General features: G+C 45.9%; 1 protein-coding gene across 12 annotated transcripts in view; it reads right to left on the bottom strand.

Annotated features, from left to right (window-relative positions):
- Positions 1-22,276, bottom strand: part of MTCL1 (microtubule crosslinking factor 1) — a 130,270-nt gene that overhangs the window by 13,848 nt on the left and 94,146 nt on the right. For 10 of the 12 annotated variants that reach the window (XR_009251068.1, XM_058692684.1, XM_058692686.1 and 7 more), the window contains 4 exons: positions 21,435-21,632; positions 11,573-11,740; positions 6,853-7,107; positions 1,265-1,561 (listed from right to left, as the gene is read on the bottom strand). Coding sequence is in view for 11 of the 12 variants with exons in the window: in XM_058692684.1 (XP_058548667.1) it covers positions 1,265-1,561; positions 6,853-7,107; positions 11,573-11,740; positions 21,435-21,632 (918 nt within the window). In the remaining variant the exon portion in view is untranslated. The remainder of the gene's footprint in view (positions 1-1,264; positions 1,562-6,852; positions 7,108-11,572; positions 11,741-21,434; positions 21,633-22,276) is intronic. The other 2 variants (XM_058692690.1, XM_058692691.1) reach the window with 2 other exon arrangements.

The following is a 22,276-nucleotide window of genomic DNA, read 5'->3' as shown; positions in this document are numbered from 1 at the left end:
AAGGACTTCTAACTACGTAAATTTCAAAGCTGGCTTTTGTAATGACCTGAATACATTTGAATGTGTGTGTGTTTGTGTGTGTGTGTGTGTGTGTGTGTGTGTGTGTGTGTGTGAGATAGAGAGAGAGAGAGAGAGAGAGAGAGAGAGAGAGAGAGAGGAGGAGGTGGGCGAAGGGAAGATCGGGCCCCAAGAGAGGAAGTTAGGAGACTGATGTCCCTTGGGCTAAGCCTCACTGTAGAAGTTGATGCAACCTCCTTAGGCATGAGCACTTTCTTGATTATGAGCGTGGCCATTCGGAATGAGAGGTGAACTTACAACGACTCCCACTTTGTACCCATCAATGTGGGGGCACGGTCACTCTGGAGCTGGGACAGGGCAGGCTCCCGACCCTGGTCTGCTTTCTCTCTGCTGTGCGGCTGCACTGTGGGGGTTGCTGATAGATCAAACAGGGTGGCATATTGGTGATGTCATGCCACCTGGCTACATACCGCTGAGAAGGTACTTGACCTCACAGACACCTGACTCAAGTGTAACTGACCCACATTTCAACACTACTTGACGAGAACTCTTTGAAGTCTGTTAAGTGTTTGGGACAGGTTCAATGACAGGTACAGCAACTCTTAAACTGACCCACGTGTACTAATTCCTAAAATCAAACCCGGTTTTAAAACCTAGGTTTTGAAAAGGGGTAACCAGAAAAACCTGATGCTGCACCGGGGAAATTTCAGCCCAGTGCTTACCTCATAGATTTGCTGATCTAATTGACGCATGGCTTCTAAGTGTTGGATTTTTCTTCCCCTTTGCACAGAGCAAGAATTTATAGTATGTCATTGTTTAGTGACACTCACTAGTTCCCAACGCGAGTGCTTTCTTTAGAACAGATTTTACTGCTACCAGCAAGTTTAGAATCAGAAGGCTGCTATGATTTAAAGAGAGGCTGAAGACCTATAGTTCCCAGATTGAACTGTCTCCTCCTGTATTTCACTGGAGCTGCTCACGTGGGAGACTGTTCATTCACAGAAGACACAGTCCTGCACATTCAAACCCGAGACGCGGTGGCAGAGTGCACCTGAACACAGCACATGCTAGGAGCCTGGGGTCAGGATCACCAAGCCAAGCTCTTGGTATTGTGAACGTTTCCTGTGTACTCAACCCAGAGGCTGCGATGTGCAAAGCCCTGGAGCCTGCAGACCCCACGGCCAGGTTTCCTGACAACCCCCCGGGGTCCTGCAGCAGTTAACCGGACCCCAAATCCCAAGCCGACCTGGGGGAGGCAGTTCCTGAACTCCCGCTGGGGCCCGCGGGCCGGAGGCTCCTCTGGCTCGTCATCCAGGGACAAGGCGTCCAAGTAGAGATTTTCCCGTGCTGAACACCTGTCCGATTCCTTCAGCTTGGACAGCGGCCGGTCTTCAAATGGGGTAGAGTCTGTGTCTGCGCAGGGCCACATCCCCAAGGGGCGGGGCATACGGGGGCTTCCCGGGTGGGCAAAGGGGCGGATGTTGCCTTCTTTTGGATCACAGAGGAAGCTGCCACTTCTCCGGGGGCTGTTTTCTTTCTGCAACTTGAGCGTTTTAAAAATGAAAGCAGTTAGCCTCACCTTTCCCTCTGTGGCTCTCCCTAAGACCACTGCTTCTCCCCAGTTTGGAATTACATTTGGGGCCACTGGAAAGACTATGAGAAATATATGTTCTTAAAGGTCTGACCTTAATTCCAAAAGTAACACGACATTACAGATGCTTTTATTTAAAAAAAAAATCACAATTTTATCCGGACTGGAAAATCTGCATTAACTATACACACAAGCCAACTCCTTCTGACGAGAATATATATATTCCTATGTGTAACTTGGAGTACTGGATATAACTTGGCGAACTGCTCACAGGAAATTATACATTTATTTAAAAAATTGAACACTGTTAAGTGACATATTTAGAACTCCCTTTATACCTTCAGAACTTAAGGCACACTCAATGGAAAACCATCAGTGGCAGCAAATTTCTGAGGGTGAATTTGATTTTCCTAACCAGCAGGTTTCCTAATTATAATACTGTCATTTAGGATGGGTCCCCTATGTAACCTAAGTGATCGAACTGGGTTGTAACCACTGGGTGTCAAAAGTAACTTCCACTTTGCTTGAGAGGGTTAAAGCTTAGCTATAAAGTCGATTAAAGATCGGATCTGACTGAAAACAAGAAAAATATGCCACATACTTTAGAGCCATCCTTTTTTTTTTTTTTTTTGCCTGACTTGAGAAACTCGGAAACCCCTGGAGTTAGGGAGGTCTGAGTTGGAGCCATTGTCCTGTGCCTTGCTGGTTTCCTCAGCTCAGTGTCGTCATCTGTAAAATGGGGACAGCACGGCTTCCTGCTGTGGAGGGGCCACAAGAAAGGCGAGCCCACCAGGGGCCAGGCCCATTGGGCAACTCAATGCTTGTCAGCAAGATGACCACCACTGACCTCGCTCAGGCCTGGGTGCACTGATACACGTCTTGCCTATTTACGGCATTAGAACTAACAACCTGGAGCCATTTAGGAAGGGAGTCAATGTGAACTCACAGTGACAGGCAGAGAAATGGTGTGCAGAAATGGTGCTCACTCCCTGGAGAAGCCCTAATGGACGGCTCCCCCCTGGACTCTCTGGAGCTTTCCTCACCGCCTTCCTTCCAAAACAGGTAGAGAAAGCGTAACTGAGGCCTGAGGATATTTCCACCTACATGTCTCCACCGGGGTCTTTACTGGGTGACCTGCTCACACGCTCTTACCACGTTGGCTGCTGTTCTGAACAAGAAAACTATCTGAAGGGCGAAAGTGACATTTGGATTTTCCAAAGAAGGAAGATTTCCAGTCCTTAAGTAGGGTGCCAAGAAGTTCCAAAACTCCCTTGGAAGCATTAATTTTTTTTTTTTTTTTAACAGCTACACCTCTCATTTCACCAGCTACACCTCTGGGTCCTCACTGAAGCCTTCATCCATGAGCAGGAGGTATGTGTGGCTTCTGCATCGTCAGGAACAAAGTCAACGTTTGAGAATGGGGACAAGGGGACTCTTCCTCATTTTTAGTAATTTCTGAGGCGGTGGATTATCTTCAGTTTCTGAGAAAGATGGAGATGCAAGTAGCCAGAGCTTAAATGTTAAGAGTCTGAGGCCGGGTCACAGCTGAATTAGCGAACAAGCCAATCGCTCTGGGTTTCAGCTACGCCCCTGTGCTCTCAACCCCAAGACACAATTCTTCTCAGTTCTCTTAAAGATGCTAACGTTTTCTTTAAACACAAAAAACAAAAACAAAAAAACCCCAAAACCCAAAAACAAAAAAAAACCCCAAAACCAAAAAACAAACAAACAAACAAACAAAACAACAAAAAAGGAAAGCTTTTTTTTTATTCATCTAACGCATGTCAGCGCAATTGAGTTTCAACACGTGATCATCCCTAAGCTATTCTGGGTGAGAATTAAAACACAAGAATCACACTCGAAGCTGTAAATGTGCTCCGCGGGTGTGTGTGAAGGGGAGGAAAGAATGACTAAGGAGGAGAGCTCTGAACCATCACATTCTAACTCAGCAAAGTGGGAATTCAAAAATAAACCCAGGCGGCCAGAAGCAATGTATACTAAAGCTGGGAAGTGTTAGGTTTCCTAAAAATGAACTGGAATGGGTTTAGCTGGAGGTATCTGCTGTAAGATGCCTCTGGGGTGTTGTAATAGAATAATGGGTCCTTAAAAGGATCGGGTTTCCTAGGAGAGTCATTTCAAACGAGCCATCAGCACCTACTGTACTTAGAATCCTGCAGCAGGACAACTTTTAGTGCAAATAGAAAACGGAAAAGCTTTGCATTTCAAGTAATACAGGAAACAATAAACCTTCAAAGGTGTCTCCTTACCCAAACGGTCAAAGGAAAAAAAAGGTCACTTTGTGAGCAGGTTTTAAAAGAATGGCCTTTCAGGGTGTAGAAGCAGCTGATTTAAGGAAGTTAGGGGAAGGAGAACGGAACGACACGGGGTCCTTCCTTTAGGTCTTTAGTACAGCGGCGGGTCCTATATCATCTGCGTGTTAACTGGGAACTTAATTCTAAGGAGAAATGTAGTGTGACTCCATAAAAGTTAACTATCACCCAGTCAAATCTGGACCGGGACAAGAGACGTTGATAAGATAGATGATATGTGTTATATGACCTTAACCACATTCCCACAGTCATCCATCATATAAAATGCCTCATGTGGCACAGAAATTATGTCGGAATTTAACGACACCGGACGAGTATGAAGCATGTGTTCTGAAAGTGGAAAATGGATTTAGTGTCACTTCCTTCACCAACTGTGTTAGGGTGATCACAGTCAAGGTTACGTGGCTCACCAAGTAGTCAAATGTCAAGAGCATACGTTATGAAGAATGTTCACTTCTATTTCTTGTTTATCTATGGAATGCGGGGCTAAAAATTCAATGAATGATAAACAAAATTTCCACACATACACACACTTCAGTCACTTTCCTCTTTTACGGAGAACACCTATAACTGCTTTATCTAATTTTCAGGATTGGGTACCAAGGTTTATAAAATTGTCTTTTAAAATGCTGACTATTTGTGGGAAAAGGCCAGATTTATTTTTGAAAGCCACAACCGCATATCTGAAGCATCATTCACTGGCAACAAATCCTCTTCTAAAAACAGCAGTGAGATCATTGTACAAAGCCGGTGGGAGCCACCACACAGATTTCAGGAACAGATGACTGCCTGGAACCCATGTGTCTTGAATCCATTACGTTCAGAGATGTTAACCTTGAGGACTGAAGTTCTGAGGCTGTCAGCTTGGTAGGACTGCTGCGGTCCCGACACGGAATACGGACATGAGTCGGAAATGGGGTTCAGCAAGCACATGCCCGCTTTTATCTTTCAAAATACAGTTTCTTAAAATGGGGCACCTGCACTTCTCTGGTCACGAACTCTTCAAAAGCTCAATATCATCAGATGTCTTACTATATTTTCCCTCACTAGGAATTCTTCCTTCCCCCAAGTAAAACCCTAACAGCTTGTTTAAATGATAGCCAGGGTGTGACTTCTGAAAAGCAGCAATGCAAAGACCAAGGAGCCCATAGCTCACAGCCAAAGGGGACCCCAGAGGGGCCATGGCAGGGATCCTGATGGCCTTACTGTGGTACAGGTGGGACACAGTGAGTGCTCCTGGAGGGAAGGCCAAGAGGGAATCTCTCCGGTAACAAGGTGCCTGGAGTTACGGAGATCCTGGTTAGCTGAAGCTGGATGTGATAAATCAATGACCGTTTTGCAAGAATACATGCTATTTTTGCTCTTGCCACTTCCACCTAACAGCTGATCCATTCAGCAGAGCACAGGCGCACAGGGGATTTAATGCAGAAGATTCTTCTCAAACGATGCATTTCTAGGCCAAACAGGAAGTGGTCACCTTTCCTTTGATAGAATTTGGGGAATTTTGAAAGGAGCCACATCAGATATCAGTATGGTGGCTCGGTTGTGTGAGTAATCAGATCTGGGAGGAACTGTTGCTCCTTTTTATCTGCACTGTGCTTTCTTCTCAATGCTTTTTAAAAATTTTTTTAAAAATATTTTTATTTATTTTTGAGATATAGAGAGACAGAGTGCAAGTGGGGGAGGGACAGAGAGAGAGGGAGACACAGAATCCGTAGCAGGCTCCAGGCCCTGAGCTATCAGCACAGAGCCCGACTCGGGGGCTGAACCCACAAACCATGAGATAATGACCTGAGCCGAAGTCAGGTGCTCAACTGACTGAGCCACCAAGGTGCCCCTCTTCTCAACGCTTTCTGAGCCAAGGGCTCCTGGCTTTTTTTTTTTTCTTTTTTTAGCTCGTTCACCTTCTCTCTCTCCCAGACAGTATACAGAAACTAACCCTGGCCATTGCACCTGCATAACACAGGTACCACATCTTGGAATGATAGAGCACAGTTTTCAAAAGGCTCCCACATAAATGCCAGCAGTATGGGTATTTGTAATAGAGTAATGTTATTTTTCCTGAACTTGGTTTCCTATTGATTAATATGTTTCCTTGAGGCTTCATAAATTTATAAGTGTGCCTGGCTGGAATAAATAAACAAATACACATATGCTATGTAAAACTCCATCCAGGGAAGAATTCCAAGCCTTCATCAGTTTAATGAGAAAATTTAATTTGTGCATCACTCAGGCATGACCCCAACTATGCAAACCGTCCTAAGTCTGACGCAATGTAGACTTATTTTCTATTATCTGGAAGGTAGAAAAACAACTCCCCATCCCCCGCTGAATTCATCTGGGTGTTGGAATCATTTGTTTAGCTGAAGGCAATGAACTACCAGCTCCCTCTCCGACTACGGTCCTACCTAATCACAGCTCAGCAAGATCCACAGCAGGTGCAAACAGCCTGATTTCCAACTTGATTCAGCAATTTCTTTCCTAATGGACAGCAATTCCATTCAAGTTGGAGCAGTGACTGTGACCACATCTTTAGTGGCCAACTTCAAAGGTAGTTTGCATCTTGCAGGAATCACCTAATAAGACCTGAAATAACCTCATCTTTCAAGTTCAGTCTTTAACTTCTTTTAAAATGCACCCCCCCACCAAGCCCTGACCACAGACCTTCCACACGTATACATACAACGAAGTTACCCACAAGCTTTGCGATGAGATCTGTGTACTAGCAGGGCCCGGTCTGGATCTCCCACACTAGAAATTCTGCTATTTTTTTCCTCTTCCTTTGGAAGCCCGTGGAACATCCTGATGTAGTAAGGACCTCGCAGTAGGCTGATCTATTTTTTTCCCCTAAGTGCTCCGATTTCCAGGTCAGTTTAGTTGTCTGTACCCTCTTCCCTGTTCGCGCTCCCTTACCTGTTCTATTCTCCACAAGAGCTCCTTCTTCTGCCGCTCCCACTCCTGCCGGTCTCGGTCTAGACGGTCGAGAAGCTCCACCTTCTCCCGGTTCCAGTTCTTCTCGCTGTGATGGATCTGCCAGCGCAGGTCCATAACCAGGCCATGACTGTCGGCGAGGAGCTTCTGGTGCGTCTCCCTCTCCTTCTTGAAGGCCCCTTTGCTGTCGGCGGGAGAGCCTGGTTCTCCCAAGTTCTTCTCCGTCTTCTCTTCCAGCTGGGAAGGAGAAAAGACTTAGACCTTAATCCCTGGCCAGTCTTGTATTAACAGGTGAAGAACATCTCAGCACGTTTGCATATTGTCCCTGGAGACATGTTTCAGCCCAGATCTGACCAGTCTCGTGGAAAAAACAATTTTCAGTTTTAAAGTCCTAGTTAGGAGCATTGGACAGAGTCACACAGAATGTAAAGCAGTGAGTCCGCTTAGCTTCCTCTCATCTGCTTCTCAGCTCCACTTCCTGACTCGGTTACCACCCTATCTTGTCTTCCTTCTGCAGAGTTCCTGGAGGGCAGGTACGTGTCCCTAAGTCCTCGGCCCCTGTATGGACACTGGTGATGGAGTAGCAGTGGGACCTACCAGTTCACAATAAATATCCGTTAAACAGCCATGAGATTAAATACCAAAAACAAACAGTCAAAGAAACTTCCATCTAGGGGCGTCTGGGTGGCTCAGTCGGTTGAGCATCCAGCTTCGGCTCGGGTCATGATCTCGCGGTTCGTGGGTTAGAGCCCCGCATCAGGCTCTGTGCTGACGGCTCGGAGCCTGGAGCCTGTTTCGGATTCTGTGTCTCCCTCCCTCTCTGCCCCTCCCCCTGCTCGCACTATCTCACTCCCTCAAAATAAATGAACATTAAAAACAAACAAACAAACAAACAAACAAACTTCCATCTAGACATATCATATTCAGACTGCTCAACACCAAACAGGAAACCTTGGAGGCAGACAGAAAAACATACCACACCCAGAGGTACACAGACACGAATGACAGCTGACCTCTCCTCTGAAACTATTTGAGTCAGAGGATGATGGAACAACATCTTTAAAGGACTGAAGGGGGAAAGGGTCAACCTCGACAGACTTCAATGCTCAGCAACAATATCTTTTAAAACTAAAGCAAAGATGCTTTTTAAACAAATTAAAATTAAAAAAAAATCATTGCCAGCAGACCTGTATTTCAAGAAATGATGGAGGAAGTTTTCAGGCAGAAGGATTACGATACTAAGAGACACTCTTACTTATACACACAAAAAATGAAGAACACTGGGGCGCCTGGGTGGTGCAGTCGGTTAAGCGTCCGACTTCAGCCAGGTCACGATCTCGCGGTCCGTGAGTTCGAGCCCCGCGTCAGGCTCTGGGCTGATGGCTCGGAGCCTGGAGCCTGTTTCCGATTCTGTGTCTCCCTCTCTCTCTGCCCCTCCCCCGTTCATGCTCTGTCTCTCTCTGTCCCAAAAATAAAAATAAAAAAAAAAACGTTGAAAAAATTAAGAACACTGGAAATGACAGAAGTACAAATAAAAACTCATGTTTCCCCTATTTAAAAACATTTTTTAAATGTTTATTTTTGAGAGAGAGAGAGACAGAGAGAGAGAGGGAGAGAGAGAGCACAAGTGGAGGAGGGGCAGAAAGAGAGGGAGACAGAATCTGAAGCAGGCTCCATGCTGTCAGTGCAAAGCCCACGAACCGTGAGATCATGACCCGAGCCGAAGTCGGATGCTCAACCGACTGAGCCACCCAGGTGCTCCCAAACTCATGTTCCCCTTTTTAAAAATTTATTTATTTATTTATTTATTTATTTATTTATTTATTTATTTTTGAGAGACAGAGAGAGACAGAGCACAAGTGGGGTAGGGGCAGAGAGAGAATGAGACACAGAATGCCAAGCAGGCTCCAGGCTCCGAGCTGTCAGCACAGAGCCCGACGCGGGGCTCGAACTCACAAACTGTGAGATCATGACCTGAGCTGAAGTCGGACGCTTAACTGACTGAGCCACCCAGGCGCCCCTTAATTGCTTTAAAGTATTACTGAGTGCCTAAAGCAAAAACAGTTGCAACGTGATGTGTGTTTACAGAACGTGTAGAAGTAAACTGGGGCAACAACAGCAGAGGACAGGAGGAAGGAACTGGAAGTTTACTGTTGCTGCAGAACATGGTACATTTTAGCAAAAGATTAGTGAATGTTTTCCCCATTCCAGTTCGGCAGACCCCCGGATTTTATGGATGGAACCATGTTACTCTATTCAATTCTACTGGGCTTCTAATCCATCCTCCTCCTTGAAGTCGGGACAATCTTTGGCAAAGGTAAATCCAAAATGCTTTACTTCCGTGATACAGTCCGGATTTCTGTTTCAATCTTTTGCACATTCTTTCTCTCTCATAACCTGACTAGGTGCGGCTCCTCAGATGTACTATGCTCCTTTCTTCACTGTGCCTTTTTTTGTCTGAAACATCCTTTCTCTCTTTTCCCATGTACCCACTCTTATTCATCTTCCGAGACTCATGCTAAGCAGCAGCACTTTCATGAACACCCCCTCCCTGAAACCTCAGGCTGAGGTGTGGGCTCTGCATCCCCCTCTTCCCCCACCCCCCCCCCCCCCGGCAGCACCGCGTATAGGCCTTGTGGGACACTTATGACACTATTACAAATTGCCGCCCTTGTCTGGGTCTCCCACTGCACTTACAGCCCCTTCAAGAAACACTTATTTGATGGCATCTAGAACAAGGTCTGAGTTGGGAGTTAAGTGAAGGAATCACAGACTTGGACATTGACACCACATGGCCTTCACGGAGAGAAAATACTTAACTTTTGATAGAATTCACTTGTTTTGCTTTTAAGTAGAAGAGAGTAAAGACGGGGGGATTATAAGTGAACCATCCTCGGCCTGCATTCCCTGCTTCCTGGGCTGCAAATGTGTCAGAAACTTCTTCAACGATTTGGGCGGAAGATGAATCTTTACCTAGTACCGCCTTGCTTCTAGGTTTGAAGTCCTATTTTTATTTCTCAGTGTTATTGACTTTTCCAGAGGCTTTATGTGTAGCACACGTGTGGGTGGATGCCAGGTTTCTCTAAAACAAAGATGAAATATTTTGAAATCGGCTCATCTCAAAGATTAGGCCTCCTTTCTTTAGCTACACCTACACTTACATCTTTGAAAATATTTAGCTTTCTCCCCCACAAACATATTTTAAAATAGGCTTAAAGAGCATCCTTACTCATTTTTCCTCCACTGCGGACGCTTCAGGCTGTGCACTCAGATAAACCAGAGCATCTAGTAAGAATCTCCTACCGGGCAGGTAGACAGGATTCATAACTGGGTCAGCAGCTCCGCCAGCCTGGCCTGGTGCTTTGGTTTTGCTATGCTTTGCTGCTTCCTCTGCAGAGAAGGCTGTGTCTCTGCTCTACCTAGGGCTATGAACCTGATAGCGATGCTCCCTTGGGCCAGCTGGCAATGCATTTGAACTTGTGGGTACCAGGGAAGCTGTTTGCTTTTGACATGACAGGCCCTTTCATCTCTTATCAAGGCCATTTGGAAGATGTCTCCATTCTGGGAAAATTTCTTTGTCTTTCATGACTTGGCCAATTCATATAAAATTTTAATTAGTTTAAGATTTGCCTCAAAATAGGGCCTAGAAAGTAGATTATCAAAGATGCACAGATTTCCTCCCATGATGATCAAGGGGCTGGAAGAGATCTGGAGAAACAACCTGAGCGAGCAGACTCTGGGCAGGAGGTGACATTGCTTTTAAGGATTTCCAGGGAGAAAACACTTAAGAAAAGAACGTTTCTGGAGAAGTCTGACCTTAACAACCATGGCCCTGGTCTAAAATCTCCAAAGAGTCTCTGCTCTGTTGGGAGGGTGCAGGCAGGACCCTGTTCTCTCCACTCGAGCACTGAAGGCTCCATGATCTGAGACCCGACACTTCCTCTGGGCCTCCATTTCCTCCAGGGGAGATAAGGACACGGAAACTGATCAGACCTCCAGGGCACGTACTGGAAGGTCTACCAGCTCTTTTCAGTATTTGGAGAAATCTAAAGGAATGCACATGTTTTCCTTTTCCAGAGATAACTAAGCCACAATCTGCATTTTCTTTGTTCCTGTCTGAACTGTGTCAGCGTGTTCTGATCACCACTTCATGCTGGGCCATCCTTCGATGGGGCTAAGTACCGCCTCGTTCAGTGCAGAATGGGAAAATAAATGCTACTGGCCAAAGGCGTTCAGTGGAGACTGTGTTTCCTTCTCGGGAGAGGGACTGGGAAGGGGGACGAAGGTGTCTCGGAAAGGCCGGGAATTTTAAAAAAAAAAACTTTTTTTAATGTTTATTTTTGAGAGACAGAGAGAGACAGAGCGTGAGCAGGCAAGGGCAGCGAGAGGGAGAGACACAGAATCTGAAGCAGGCTCCAGGCTACCAGCTGTCAGCACAGAACCCACAAACTGCAAGATCATGACCTGAGTTGAAGTTGTACGCTTAACGGATTGAACCACCCAGGCGCCCCAAGGCTGGGAATTTTAAGGAGAGAGAGTGAGCGACCGAGCGAGCTTGCAGCTGTTCCAGGCTTTCACCTCGGAGTCGATGATCTCTTAGGACAAGGACCACCCTGGATCCGAGGTACTGTGCCTTCTCCCCACCTGGCCCAGACAACGGAGGCCCCACAGTTGGGGCAGGGGAGACCCCGCGGGCAGGTACCTGTTCCAGGCGGCACTTGAGTGCCGCCCACTGCACGTCCCAGGCGGCCTTGTCGCTGGCGTACTGCTGCTGCAGCCGCCGCCGCGCATGCTCGTCCTCCCGCAGCTCCGCGTGCAGGTCCTCCAGCAGGGTCTTGAGCGCACCAAACAGCTGCTGGTTTTCCACCACCTGCAGGGGGGAACATGGAGTCGGGTCTGCCAGTTCGTGCCAGGGTTTTCTTTAGGTCCGAAGAGGAGGGGAGCCTAGCATCAACGGGGTGCCGGGCTGTGTCCAAGGGGCTGTTGCGGTGGGCGTATGCAGAGCAGGTGCGAAGTCTGCACGGTTAGTGGGACGCAGCCAGGGGGTCCCCCTGCTGCCGGCTGTCAGGCTCCTGGGGCTAAGACTCCTAAGGGCCTGTCGGAATAGGAGGGAGGCTGGCACTCAGGCTGGTCCTCCAGGCCCAGAAGCAGAAGGGAGGAAGCTGCAGGAGGCCACGGGGAACCCGGAAGCTGGGGCTGCGAGGACGCTACATGTGACTTCAGACGTCCAAAGCTGTGACTGGGGATGCAGATCTAGCAAGATCTGAACACTCACCGACATATTCTGTCATTTTAATACCAGCCACTGAACCAGAAAGGAATAAAAAATAAGCTCTGTGTCTCTTATAAGCACAGTGTGGTCATACTGTGTGGCTTGTATGGATCAGTATGGCCATGTGGGGAAGGGCATGCTGAGCTTTCATAAACAAAGCCAAAAGTGAACGCTTAACTTGTTCGTGAAGGCTTCCTCATGGTCCTCTGAGATAGAATCACTGTGCCCCTCCTTTCTGCTGCACCAACAGCATGAATAACCATGGCACCTACTGGTTTTCTCGTGCCGCCCCTACTCACTCCACCGCCACAGTAAAGTACAGGGGTGGCGGGCGGGAGACAAAACCTTACCCACTCCTGATTTCCAGTGTTTCACACAGTGCTCAGCCTGTGGGAAGTACGCAAACAGGTCTCATAAATGAAAATGGGATTTTTATCCCTGATCTGCTTACACCTAACTTAGAGATTTTATATTTTCTAAAATCCACCCTGCCCTTTGAAGGCACATTTCAAAACCATGCTGGCTATCTTAGTACATTTTGGCACGGACACTATACCAGAAAGGTTTGTCTAAGTGCATTAAATCCTGAATCAATTATGGTACCTGGATAATAAAAGCCCCATGAGCTCATCTCTTCCAGTTGGGCAGAAAACACTAAGTGCATCATGAGCTTCCAGACTGTCTCCGGGCAATCTTGTTTGGTGCATTTATGAGGCAGGTAGAATTAAAGCTCTCTCAGTTCTGTCTGGATGCAGACGATCTCGACTTTGGGAACACAGGACCCCTTATTCTCAGAGCAAATCCCCCCTTCTTGATAAACCTTTCATGCCAAGGGCAGCAGGACACTCACTACTCCCAGCTCTCCTGCATCACGTGGAGAGTCCGTCGTGATTCTAAAACTAGTTAATCCCCTAAACACATGTGCACATAGATAAAAATGGTCAGCCACATTTGGGAAGAATTTAAGATACTTTGGCTATATGTTTGGATTTAAATGAAGTTGAGTTAGAAAAGAGAAACTCCTGGGGTTCCTGGGTGGCTCAGTCGGTTATGCCTCTGACTTGGGCTCAGGTCATGATCTCACGGGTTGTGAGTTTGAGCCCCGCATCGGGCTGTGTGCTGACAGCTCAGAGCCTGGAGCCTTCTTTGGATTGTCTCCCTCTCTCTCTGCCCCTCCCCCGCTCTCTCTCTCTCTCTCTCTCTCTCTCTCACACACACTCTCTCTCAAAAGTAAAATAAAAACATTTAAAAAAAGAAAAGAGAAACTCCTTAACATTAGCAAATTTATTGCTGAAAACTCCCCAGTTTTCCCTGTAAGTTGTCTGAAGTTATATGTGGTAGACTTTCAATTGGGTAGAAAGGCCTATTTGTTACCGTTTATTGGTCTTTCATTTTTCTCTCTTTGAATACCAGTTTTTACTTTAGTAGCCCTGAGACTGAAGCCATGAAGGGTACACAGTTCAGTTAACATTTTCAAGATTCAGCAACTAGAGAACCTTCTAAAAATCCTACACATTCCTTCCAACCACCTGAATGTAAGAAAATTACCACTATACTCAGCGAGCTGCTCAGGATATATGTACAACTATAATAAATAACTATAATAAATCAACCTGACACCAAAAGTACTTAAAAATTATGTAAGCACAGGTGAGTGAGAAGAGGTATTGCGATTTTTTTGTTTCAGAAATACACATCCTTCTGAGTACAGAATTTGTTTGAAAAAATGTATTTATATTTTATGGTAGATTCGTTTGGGATTTTCATCTTTGGATTTTAAATTTAAAAAATATATACATTACTACTTTTGGGGTCCTGGGTGGCTCAGTCAGTTGAGTGTCTGGCTCTTGATTTTAGCTCAGGTCATGATCCCAGGGTCATGGGATCGAGCTCCACATGGAACTCCACACTCAGCGTGGAGCCTGCTTGGGATTCTCTCTCTGTCTCTTTCTCGCTTTCCTTCTGCCCCTCTCCTTTACTCATGGCTTGCTCACTCTCTCTCAAAAAAAACAATCACTATTTTTTAAGTCTAAGCATTTTAAGCATAACCTAATGGTAAGAGGTTTGATCCAGTCTGAGTAGTCATCTCATGCTCGTGGAAGAAAAAGCAGAAAACTATATAATCAATTCTTGTATGTAATGGATAGCTCCCTACAAACCCCACTTTGTGAATGTAGCCAGCCTGTAGGGTTCTTAGCCCCGCACTAAATGCCTCTGACAACATTAGGACCAGAACTTTGTGGTCCTCGAAAGCAGGTCACATTAATAGTCCTTTTGCAGACTGAAATTTTGGTTCCTCTAGAAATAAGTACTTGCTGCCATTAGCAAATATCAGATTAAATAAAATTAAGCCTTAATGTTTTCATGCACATTTGGGTCAGAGTGATCAACATAATGTGCTGTTATACCAGTAGAATATTAATCATCATGGCAGGAGTTCAAAAACTGCTTTGGGATGAAGGTGGCCAAAGGGAGCAGGAGAGTCCACAGAATCAATGTCATTGATACTCGTTATTATAATCACCCAGGAGCAGCATGTGATATGGCAAGAAGCCAGACTAGCTCTCGGCCATTGGTGCACAACGCCAACGATTGATGTCCAAGAAAAAACTTCTCAAGACCCAGATGGGCCTGATGCTTATCAACTTTTCACAACAAAAACAAACAAAAACCCCAAGCCCCAAACCCAGTAATGAAGAGTAATTCTAATTGCTTCTAATGGGTCAGAGGGTGTGCTAAGATCAGGTATGCTGATCATTCACCTGCATGATGTTATTACCTGCTTCTTGCATCAGTGCTGGGTGCATACCGTCACGTTCCCTGTTACAGACGAGGAACCAGAACACGCAGCAACTAAGGAACTGCCAGGCTCTCTCTGCTAGGAAGTGCAGAACACAGACTGCAATCCAGGTCTGTCCCACCCAAGGCTGGACAAACCGAGCCAAGATATTTAAATTCTGACATTATATTCTACCCAGGTTTTTGTTGTTGTTGTTATTTTTTTTTTTTGAAACGTTGCCTAAGAGAGCCACTTAATCTCTAGGAGCAATTTCCATCCTCCATATCAAAGGTAATAATATAGTGAGCCATCCTGAAAGAATGCTTTAAAGTTCCTTGTGTTACTTTTTCTTCCCGCGGTGGCCCTTGCTGGGCAATGTTTTGGGTAAAAAGATGATCCTAATCAGGTTAAGAATGGAATCAAGATTCTCTGGTTCGTTTAGAGGTCTTTGGGTGAAAGTCTTCCTGGATACAGACTTTTCGGAAACTTCTGTGCCAGGGGCCCAATTATGCAACCTTTTAGCTTATATATCTGTTAAGCATAGGTCAATTTCAATGAAAAAGGCCAACGTTTCAATCTCTTCAAGATCAGCTTGTTGGCTTTCTTACAAAAAAGCAGGAATAAAATGGCTCCACCATTTCCTTTTCCTCAGGCTAAGGGCATTTGAGCCCTTCCAAGTTAATTTCTTTTGGGCAAGCCTTAACAATAATTCCAAAATTGGGATCAGGAGCTGGACTGTGCTCTAAAGTGTTAAACTTTATACCAGGTTCAAGGCTGGGCTTCAGCTAATTAAGGCTGCCACCCAAATATACAATAAGCATTAATGGAAAGTGAAGAGGACGTTTCTGAGAAAGGTAACACACCAAGATATTTGTGATGCAATGCCAGCTATTTGATAAAATCGTTCCTGCGTAAGATTTCTAAGATATGTGTTTCATAATTCTGTGAAAGAGCTAAGCTACCATCAACCACTTTGCCTGTATCAGAGCCATTAATGCTGGAGACGAGTGTAATCTAATACGGGAACAGATACATTGTTCTGTTCTGTTGACCTGCTGCTAAGGGCCCACCCACAGAATGCCAGACGGCCTCTACTTCCTATTCATTTAGGCTAGTAGACACAGGCAGGGAGTTCTAGAATGCTGTGGTAGCTGCCCTTGACCCCCAACACAGGGAGGCATAGGTCCTATTCCATAATTACAAAGAGGGACACCTCATACACTATTCAATAAAGTAACCCCTCTACCGGCAAGAGTCCCAAGACAAGTCCTTTACTGTGCGATCAGACAGAAAGGATACATTTACACATCCCACAACATTTTACTATTAATAAGCCATTTGTCGTTCTTACTTCCGTTGTTCCATTTGGATTATTTTTAAGATTCTTTTCTAAAACTACCATCCTCCCACAGATGAAAGAGAAGGCGTCACTGAAGACTGGCCACGAAAACATAATCTCTGATGCAGGGTTACAGAGATGAGAAATTCATGTTTGTACAAAAAAGTCGTTTGTCCTTTGGCTGAGAATATGCAGCTGATCCGGGCCACGTGGGCTCTGTCCTGCAGGTCACTGTAATTTTCAGAGAGGTTCCCAAGAATAAACGTGGGTTTGTGAAGGAATTGATGGACATGTAATCAGTAAGTTATAAACCCAGAGTTACCACCCAAAGGCTTCAAAGAAACCGGGGCAGGTCTGATGAACATCAAGTGGCCAGATGGGAAGAAATCACTTAGTAGCGAGGTTTAGGGTTTGTTGCACACGTAGAAAAGTATGTCATAAACTGCTGACCATGGCTAACACTGGGAGGGGGGAGGGGGACTGAGAGAGTCCTTTCCTGAGTATCCTTCAGCATTTGTGGCTCTTCCCCTCCTGCATCTGTGCTATTTGCACAGTAACAGAAACAAACAAAAACACACAGCAAACATGAATTATGTTTCATAATTACAAGCTCTGGTCTGGTTCTTTTTTTTTTTTTTTTTTTTTTTTAATTTATTTACTCTTGAGAGAGAGAGAGAGAGAGCAAGCAAGTAGGGGGAGGGGCAGAGAGAGAGGGGGACAGAGGATCCGAAGCAGGCCCTGCACAGACAGCAGAGAGCCCAACATGGGGCTCGAACCCACGAACCATGAGATCATGACCTGAGCTGAAGGCAGATGTTTAACCGACGGAGCCACCCAGGCGCCCCTAGTCTGGTTCTTTTTATAGAGTTGCTTATCTCCTAGGTGAGGTTATACAGTTGCAAAGTCCACAGAATAAACCATGGTACAACATACAAAATTAGGTTCAAGAGGAGAGCTTCCTTATTAAAAAAAAAAGGGGTGGGGGGGGCGTCTGGGTGGCTCAATTGGTTGTGCGTCCGACTTCGGCTCAGGTCATGATCTTGCAGTTTGTGAGTTCAAGTCCCGCGTTGGGCTCTGTGCTGACAGCTTGGAGCCTGGAGCCTGCTTCAGATTCTGTGTCTCCCTCTCTCTCTGCCCCTCCCCCGCTTGTGCTCTGTCTCTCTCTGTATCTCAAAAATGAATAAATGTGAAAAAAAAAAAAAAAGAGCAGATCACAGTTCTGACATACAGGCCCTGTCTGGCACAGGTGCTCTTTCGGGAGGTTCCTGCATCTTGGGCAAAACAGAAAAGTGGATACCCACGTGAGTCGAAGTCTGGGAGGCCCAGGGAGCCAAAGGCACTGACTTTTACCTAGGATGGCTCTTGAAGGCCCTAAGCTCCAAATGAGTCCTGGACTAGTGAGTGACAAAGGTCCAGGGGAACAGATTCTACTTGGTCCTAAAGCTGGGTCCCAAGGGAGGCTCTTTTTTTTTTTTTTTTTTTTTTTTTTTTTCCAAGGGAGGCTCTTAAGTGACCAGCTGTCGTTGGAGACTAACATGAAACATAATTTCATCAGATCTTGCTCTGAGTTTTAAATCAGGTTCTCTATATTTATACTCAGATGCTTTTTTTTAAATTTTTTTTTTAACGTTTATTTATTTTTGAGACAGAGACAGAGCACGAACGGGGGAGGGGCAGAGAGAGAGGGAGACACAGAATCGGAAGCAGGCTCCAGGCTCTGAGCCATCAGCCCAGAGCCCGACTTGGGGCTCGAACTCATGGACCGTGAGATCGTGACCTGAGCTGAAGTCGGAGTCTTAACTGACTGAGCCACCCAGGTGCCCCGATGCTTTTTTTTTTTTTTTAAGTTTGTTTATTTTGAGAGAGAGAGAGAGAGAGGCAAGGAAGGGCAGAGAGAGAGAATCCCAAGCAGGCTCTGCACTGTCAGCACATGAACTCATGAACCGCGCGCGAGATCATGACCCGAGCCGAAATCAAGAGTCGGATGGTCAACCAACTGAGCTACCCAGACGCCCTTATACTTAGATGTTTTAATAAAGAATATTATGCTACATCCCTGGAAGAAAAAGTGACTTCTCTTTGAATAAATTAATCCGATTCACAGGCGATTACCTATTAGAACCACATAATTCTGGCACCGTTAATCCCCTTGCATTAAAAATCTTGATTTTGGGAATTACTAGTAGATATACAACACATATGAAGCCTTAGATCTCTAAAGCTTAACATAGTGGCAAGCTTCCTGGAACTAGGTGAGAGCTATCCAATAAGCTCTTGCATGTTTTCCAGTTCTTTCAGAAGACCAGGCGAGCTAAAAGTGCTTTCTGTTGTCGAGGACAATCGGGTTCCTGCCACTAGATCACTAGTCGTGTGACTAAAGATCAGTTAACAGGGAACATTCACACAGCTGAGTATTTTCCAACATGATAATTAAAAACATTTTTTTAACGTTTATTTATTTTATTTTTGAGAGACAGACACAGAGTGCGAGAGGGAGATGGGCACAGAGAGAGGGAGACACAGAATCTGAAGCAGGCTCCAGGCTCTAAGCTGTCAGCACAGAGCCTGACACGGGGCTCAAACTCATGAACACTGAGATCACGACCCGAGCTGAAGTCAGCCGCTTAACCGACTGAGCCACCCAGGCGCCCCAACCTGGTAATCTTTTATGAACTATTCCCAAAGTTGACTCGATACATTTTACCTCTTTGGACATGATGCATTTTGCCACTTACTGCGTGCAACTGTGAGAATATTCACTACGACCCAGAGCGAAGACCGAGGCCTGGGAAATTGCCTTCCTTGGGAATATAGCCTTGGGAAAGGAGTCAGGCCACGCTCCCCATTCTGATTATCACCTTGGCAGGATCTCAGGGTTTCTGCAAAGGGCGCGGCTCTCTGAGACACGTGTTCTTTTTCTTGCAGGCAGGCTGTCCAGCTAATACCCATGCCACGAAAGGGAGGCAGACCGGCTAACTGAGAATGTTCACTCCCAGGCAATCAGCTGTCGTACAGTAGAGCTCATTAATCTTCTGTCCTCGGATGGACGGCATTGTGCACTTAACTGCTATGGACAGACGGGTCCATTAAAGGCAGTCCTGATTCTGCCCGTCGGCACCCTACCCCGCAGGCCCCCCGTGTGCTTCTAGCACAAACTGTACAAAGTGATTAGCTGTTGCAAGGGGAAGAGCTAGGAAATCAGCTTGGGAAGGACAAGGCAAAGCGAGATGACACTGAAGTACACTGAACGTGAGGCTCCAGCTGAGTGACTCTGCATTATTTCCCACCCCAAGGGTAAAATTTTCCATGAGAATTGTTTCGAAAACCAGATGTGTTACATTTTTTCCCCTTTTCCTAAGCATTTGGATGCACGCGTGGGAAACACCCAACGCGCGATCTCAGATGCGGCAGGTTTATGGCAAAGTAGTAATCAACAGATGTATTTGGGCTAATCACAGATACTTTGTAGAACAGACTGACAACATCTCTTTTAAAAATAATACAAGTGGTAGGTTTTAAAGGCTTATTCGCAAAGGAGTATTTTATTTTCTAACCAAATCAATTTCTGGAAAAACTCACTCCATGAGCTAAAATCTCCCCAGGGACACTGGCATAACGGCAAACTTCCTAATAATTGTAATTAAACGTTCATCTGAAAGTATAATCTCTTTCTCGAGTCATAGTGTTCAGGGAAAATGAAGGACGGATGGGTGTGCATAGAAAACAGCTCTTCAGTTGTGAAAATCTGATTTGACTGTGGAGAGAAAGCCGACGCAGGGAAACACACATATCCCTCAGGACTGTGCTTAGACATCACTCCTTTTCCTCATTTGGATTTGAGCCAAAGATTTGATGCCAGCCCTCTCCCACTTGACCCCTCTGTGGCTCTGGGCTGAGGGAGGAGCCGCAGCTGTGGAGTCCAGTGCACAGGGAGTGCCCACAAATGTCAGCGGCTGAGTGGTGACAGCCACACCCGGAGTAACTGCTGTGCTCTGGGTCCACCCGTCCCTGCCCCTCACCCCAGAGCCAGGGGTCCAGGGTGTGGGGCTTTGGGTTCTGCCCTGCAGAACTGTCAAAGAAGCAACACGGGGTCAGAAAGGACTCAGTCCAGAAAGCCTGGGGGCAAAAAACCTTTAACGCTGGATGCCTCCTAGGGTCTCAACACTCTAAACCCAACACACGTGCTGTTTTATACAGAAGCGTGAAAAATCTGGGTGGCAGGAACAGTACCTTTTGGTTTATTAAGCAGGGGCTATCTGCTTAATAATTAGCAGACGTGGCATTTGGCAATATTTAATAATTATTTCACATTATACACTGAAATCCCACCTCACTTTAATGTGCTTTCATTTTTTTTTTTAACTCATTTATTTATTTTGACAGAGAGAAAGAGAAAGCATGAGCAGGGGAGGGCAGAGAGAGAGGGAGAGAGAGAGAGAATCCCAAGCAGGCTCCCCATTGTCAGTGCAGAGCCTGATGTGGGGCTTTATCTCACAAACTGCGAGATCATGACCTGAGCTGAAATCAAGAGTCAGATGCTTCAACGACTGAGCCACCCAGGCATCCGTCCCCATGCTTTCATTTTTTTAAGTCTCATCAAATATTTTTATTTCAAGTGGCCCAAAAGGAACTTAAAACACTTTATACATGTTTAGGATTAAAAAAAAATACTTTCTCTTTCCTCCTTATGCATCATGTTGCCACATGAGTGATGTTTCTGATGCCTATTCAGCTAAACCTCAACAAAAAAAGCCCTGTACATTCTGGCCACGAGGAGGGCGCTGCACTCCTGTGGCCAGTACTGTCTTCCCAGGAAGTACTGTCTCTTCCTGGGAAGAATGGTCAACCTCTGTAAAGCCACAGATCACTCTACACACAGCTCAACATTTTCCCCTTTCTCCTTCTCAGGGACGTTTGCTGACCTCTGCAACTGATCTGATCCTACTATGCTCCTTGTGTATACATGTAAGCCTAACAAACTAATGGGCTGACCCTGAAATAAAAGACTTGATACAATTTCTAGCACAAATGTAGCTACCAGGCAATCACAGGCAGCCAGAGGAGTTTCCTGCTCCCTGGAACACCAGCACATAAAAAAAGATGACACAGACATAGACTGGCAGTCTCCTCTCCCACATGTGGGTAGAATGAGGGGCTGGGACCTCGGCACCCACCTGCTTGTGGAGCTGCCCCCCATGCGCAGGCTGCAGCCGCGATCCGTGGTCACCAATCTGCACAGGGGAGTGTGGAGAATGCTCTCCCATCGAAAAGCCGCAGCCTGGACCATTGTCGTCCTGGTCTGGGCTGTCCCCCTTCGGGTCCCCCTGCTCTCCAAGCTCACCGAGCCTGGGGAGGGTCTCTGGATGCTCACTCTGAAAACAGCAGGAGACAATAATCACAGCTCCACCCAAATCCTTTGCTGTGCAGCCTGGTTTTTATTGTTTGAGGATAATTCTCCACTTTATGGCTTATCAAGTCTTGACTTCTTAGCCTTTTCCCAAATGTGCTCGTTTAGCCCATTTCATGAACTCACTGGCCACCTTCTTCATTTATTTATTTATTTTTTAAATGTTTATGTATTTATTTTTGGGGGGGCGGGGCAGAGAGAGAGGGAGACAGAGAATCCCTAATAGGCTGTCAGCACAGAGCCGGATGCAGGGCTCAAACCCACAAACCATGAGATCATGACCTGGGCTGGATGCTCAACTGAGCCACCCGGGTGCCCCAACCCTCTTCCTTTGAACAGCACATAACGGGTGCCCAATTGGTCAGCAAAGATTGGAAATTTTACTGTAAGTTATTTTGGCAATGACAAATTCTATGATTTATAAATGATTATTCATTAAAGTTATGGTTTTACAAACTAGAGGAGGAACTCCAAAGGACTGATCAGAAGGAGACTTTACAACTACTTCTAGGTTTTGGTTAATGATGGTTTTCTCAGTCATGGCTCTTTGGAAGCAGGTTGAATTGATTTTGGAAGACTTTCCTCCTGGAGGAGAGAGAATCCAAGTAT

This window comes from Neofelis nebulosa, chromosome 11, assembly GCF_028018385.1.
Source record: "Neofelis nebulosa isolate mNeoNeb1 chromosome 11, mNeoNeb1.pri, whole genome shotgun sequence".
Classification (NCBI taxonomy): Eukaryota; Metazoa; Chordata; class Mammalia; order Carnivora; family Felidae; genus Neofelis; species Neofelis nebulosa.
Note: the sequence above shows the minus strand (reverse complement) of the source record. Positions and strands in the feature narration are given on the sequence as shown.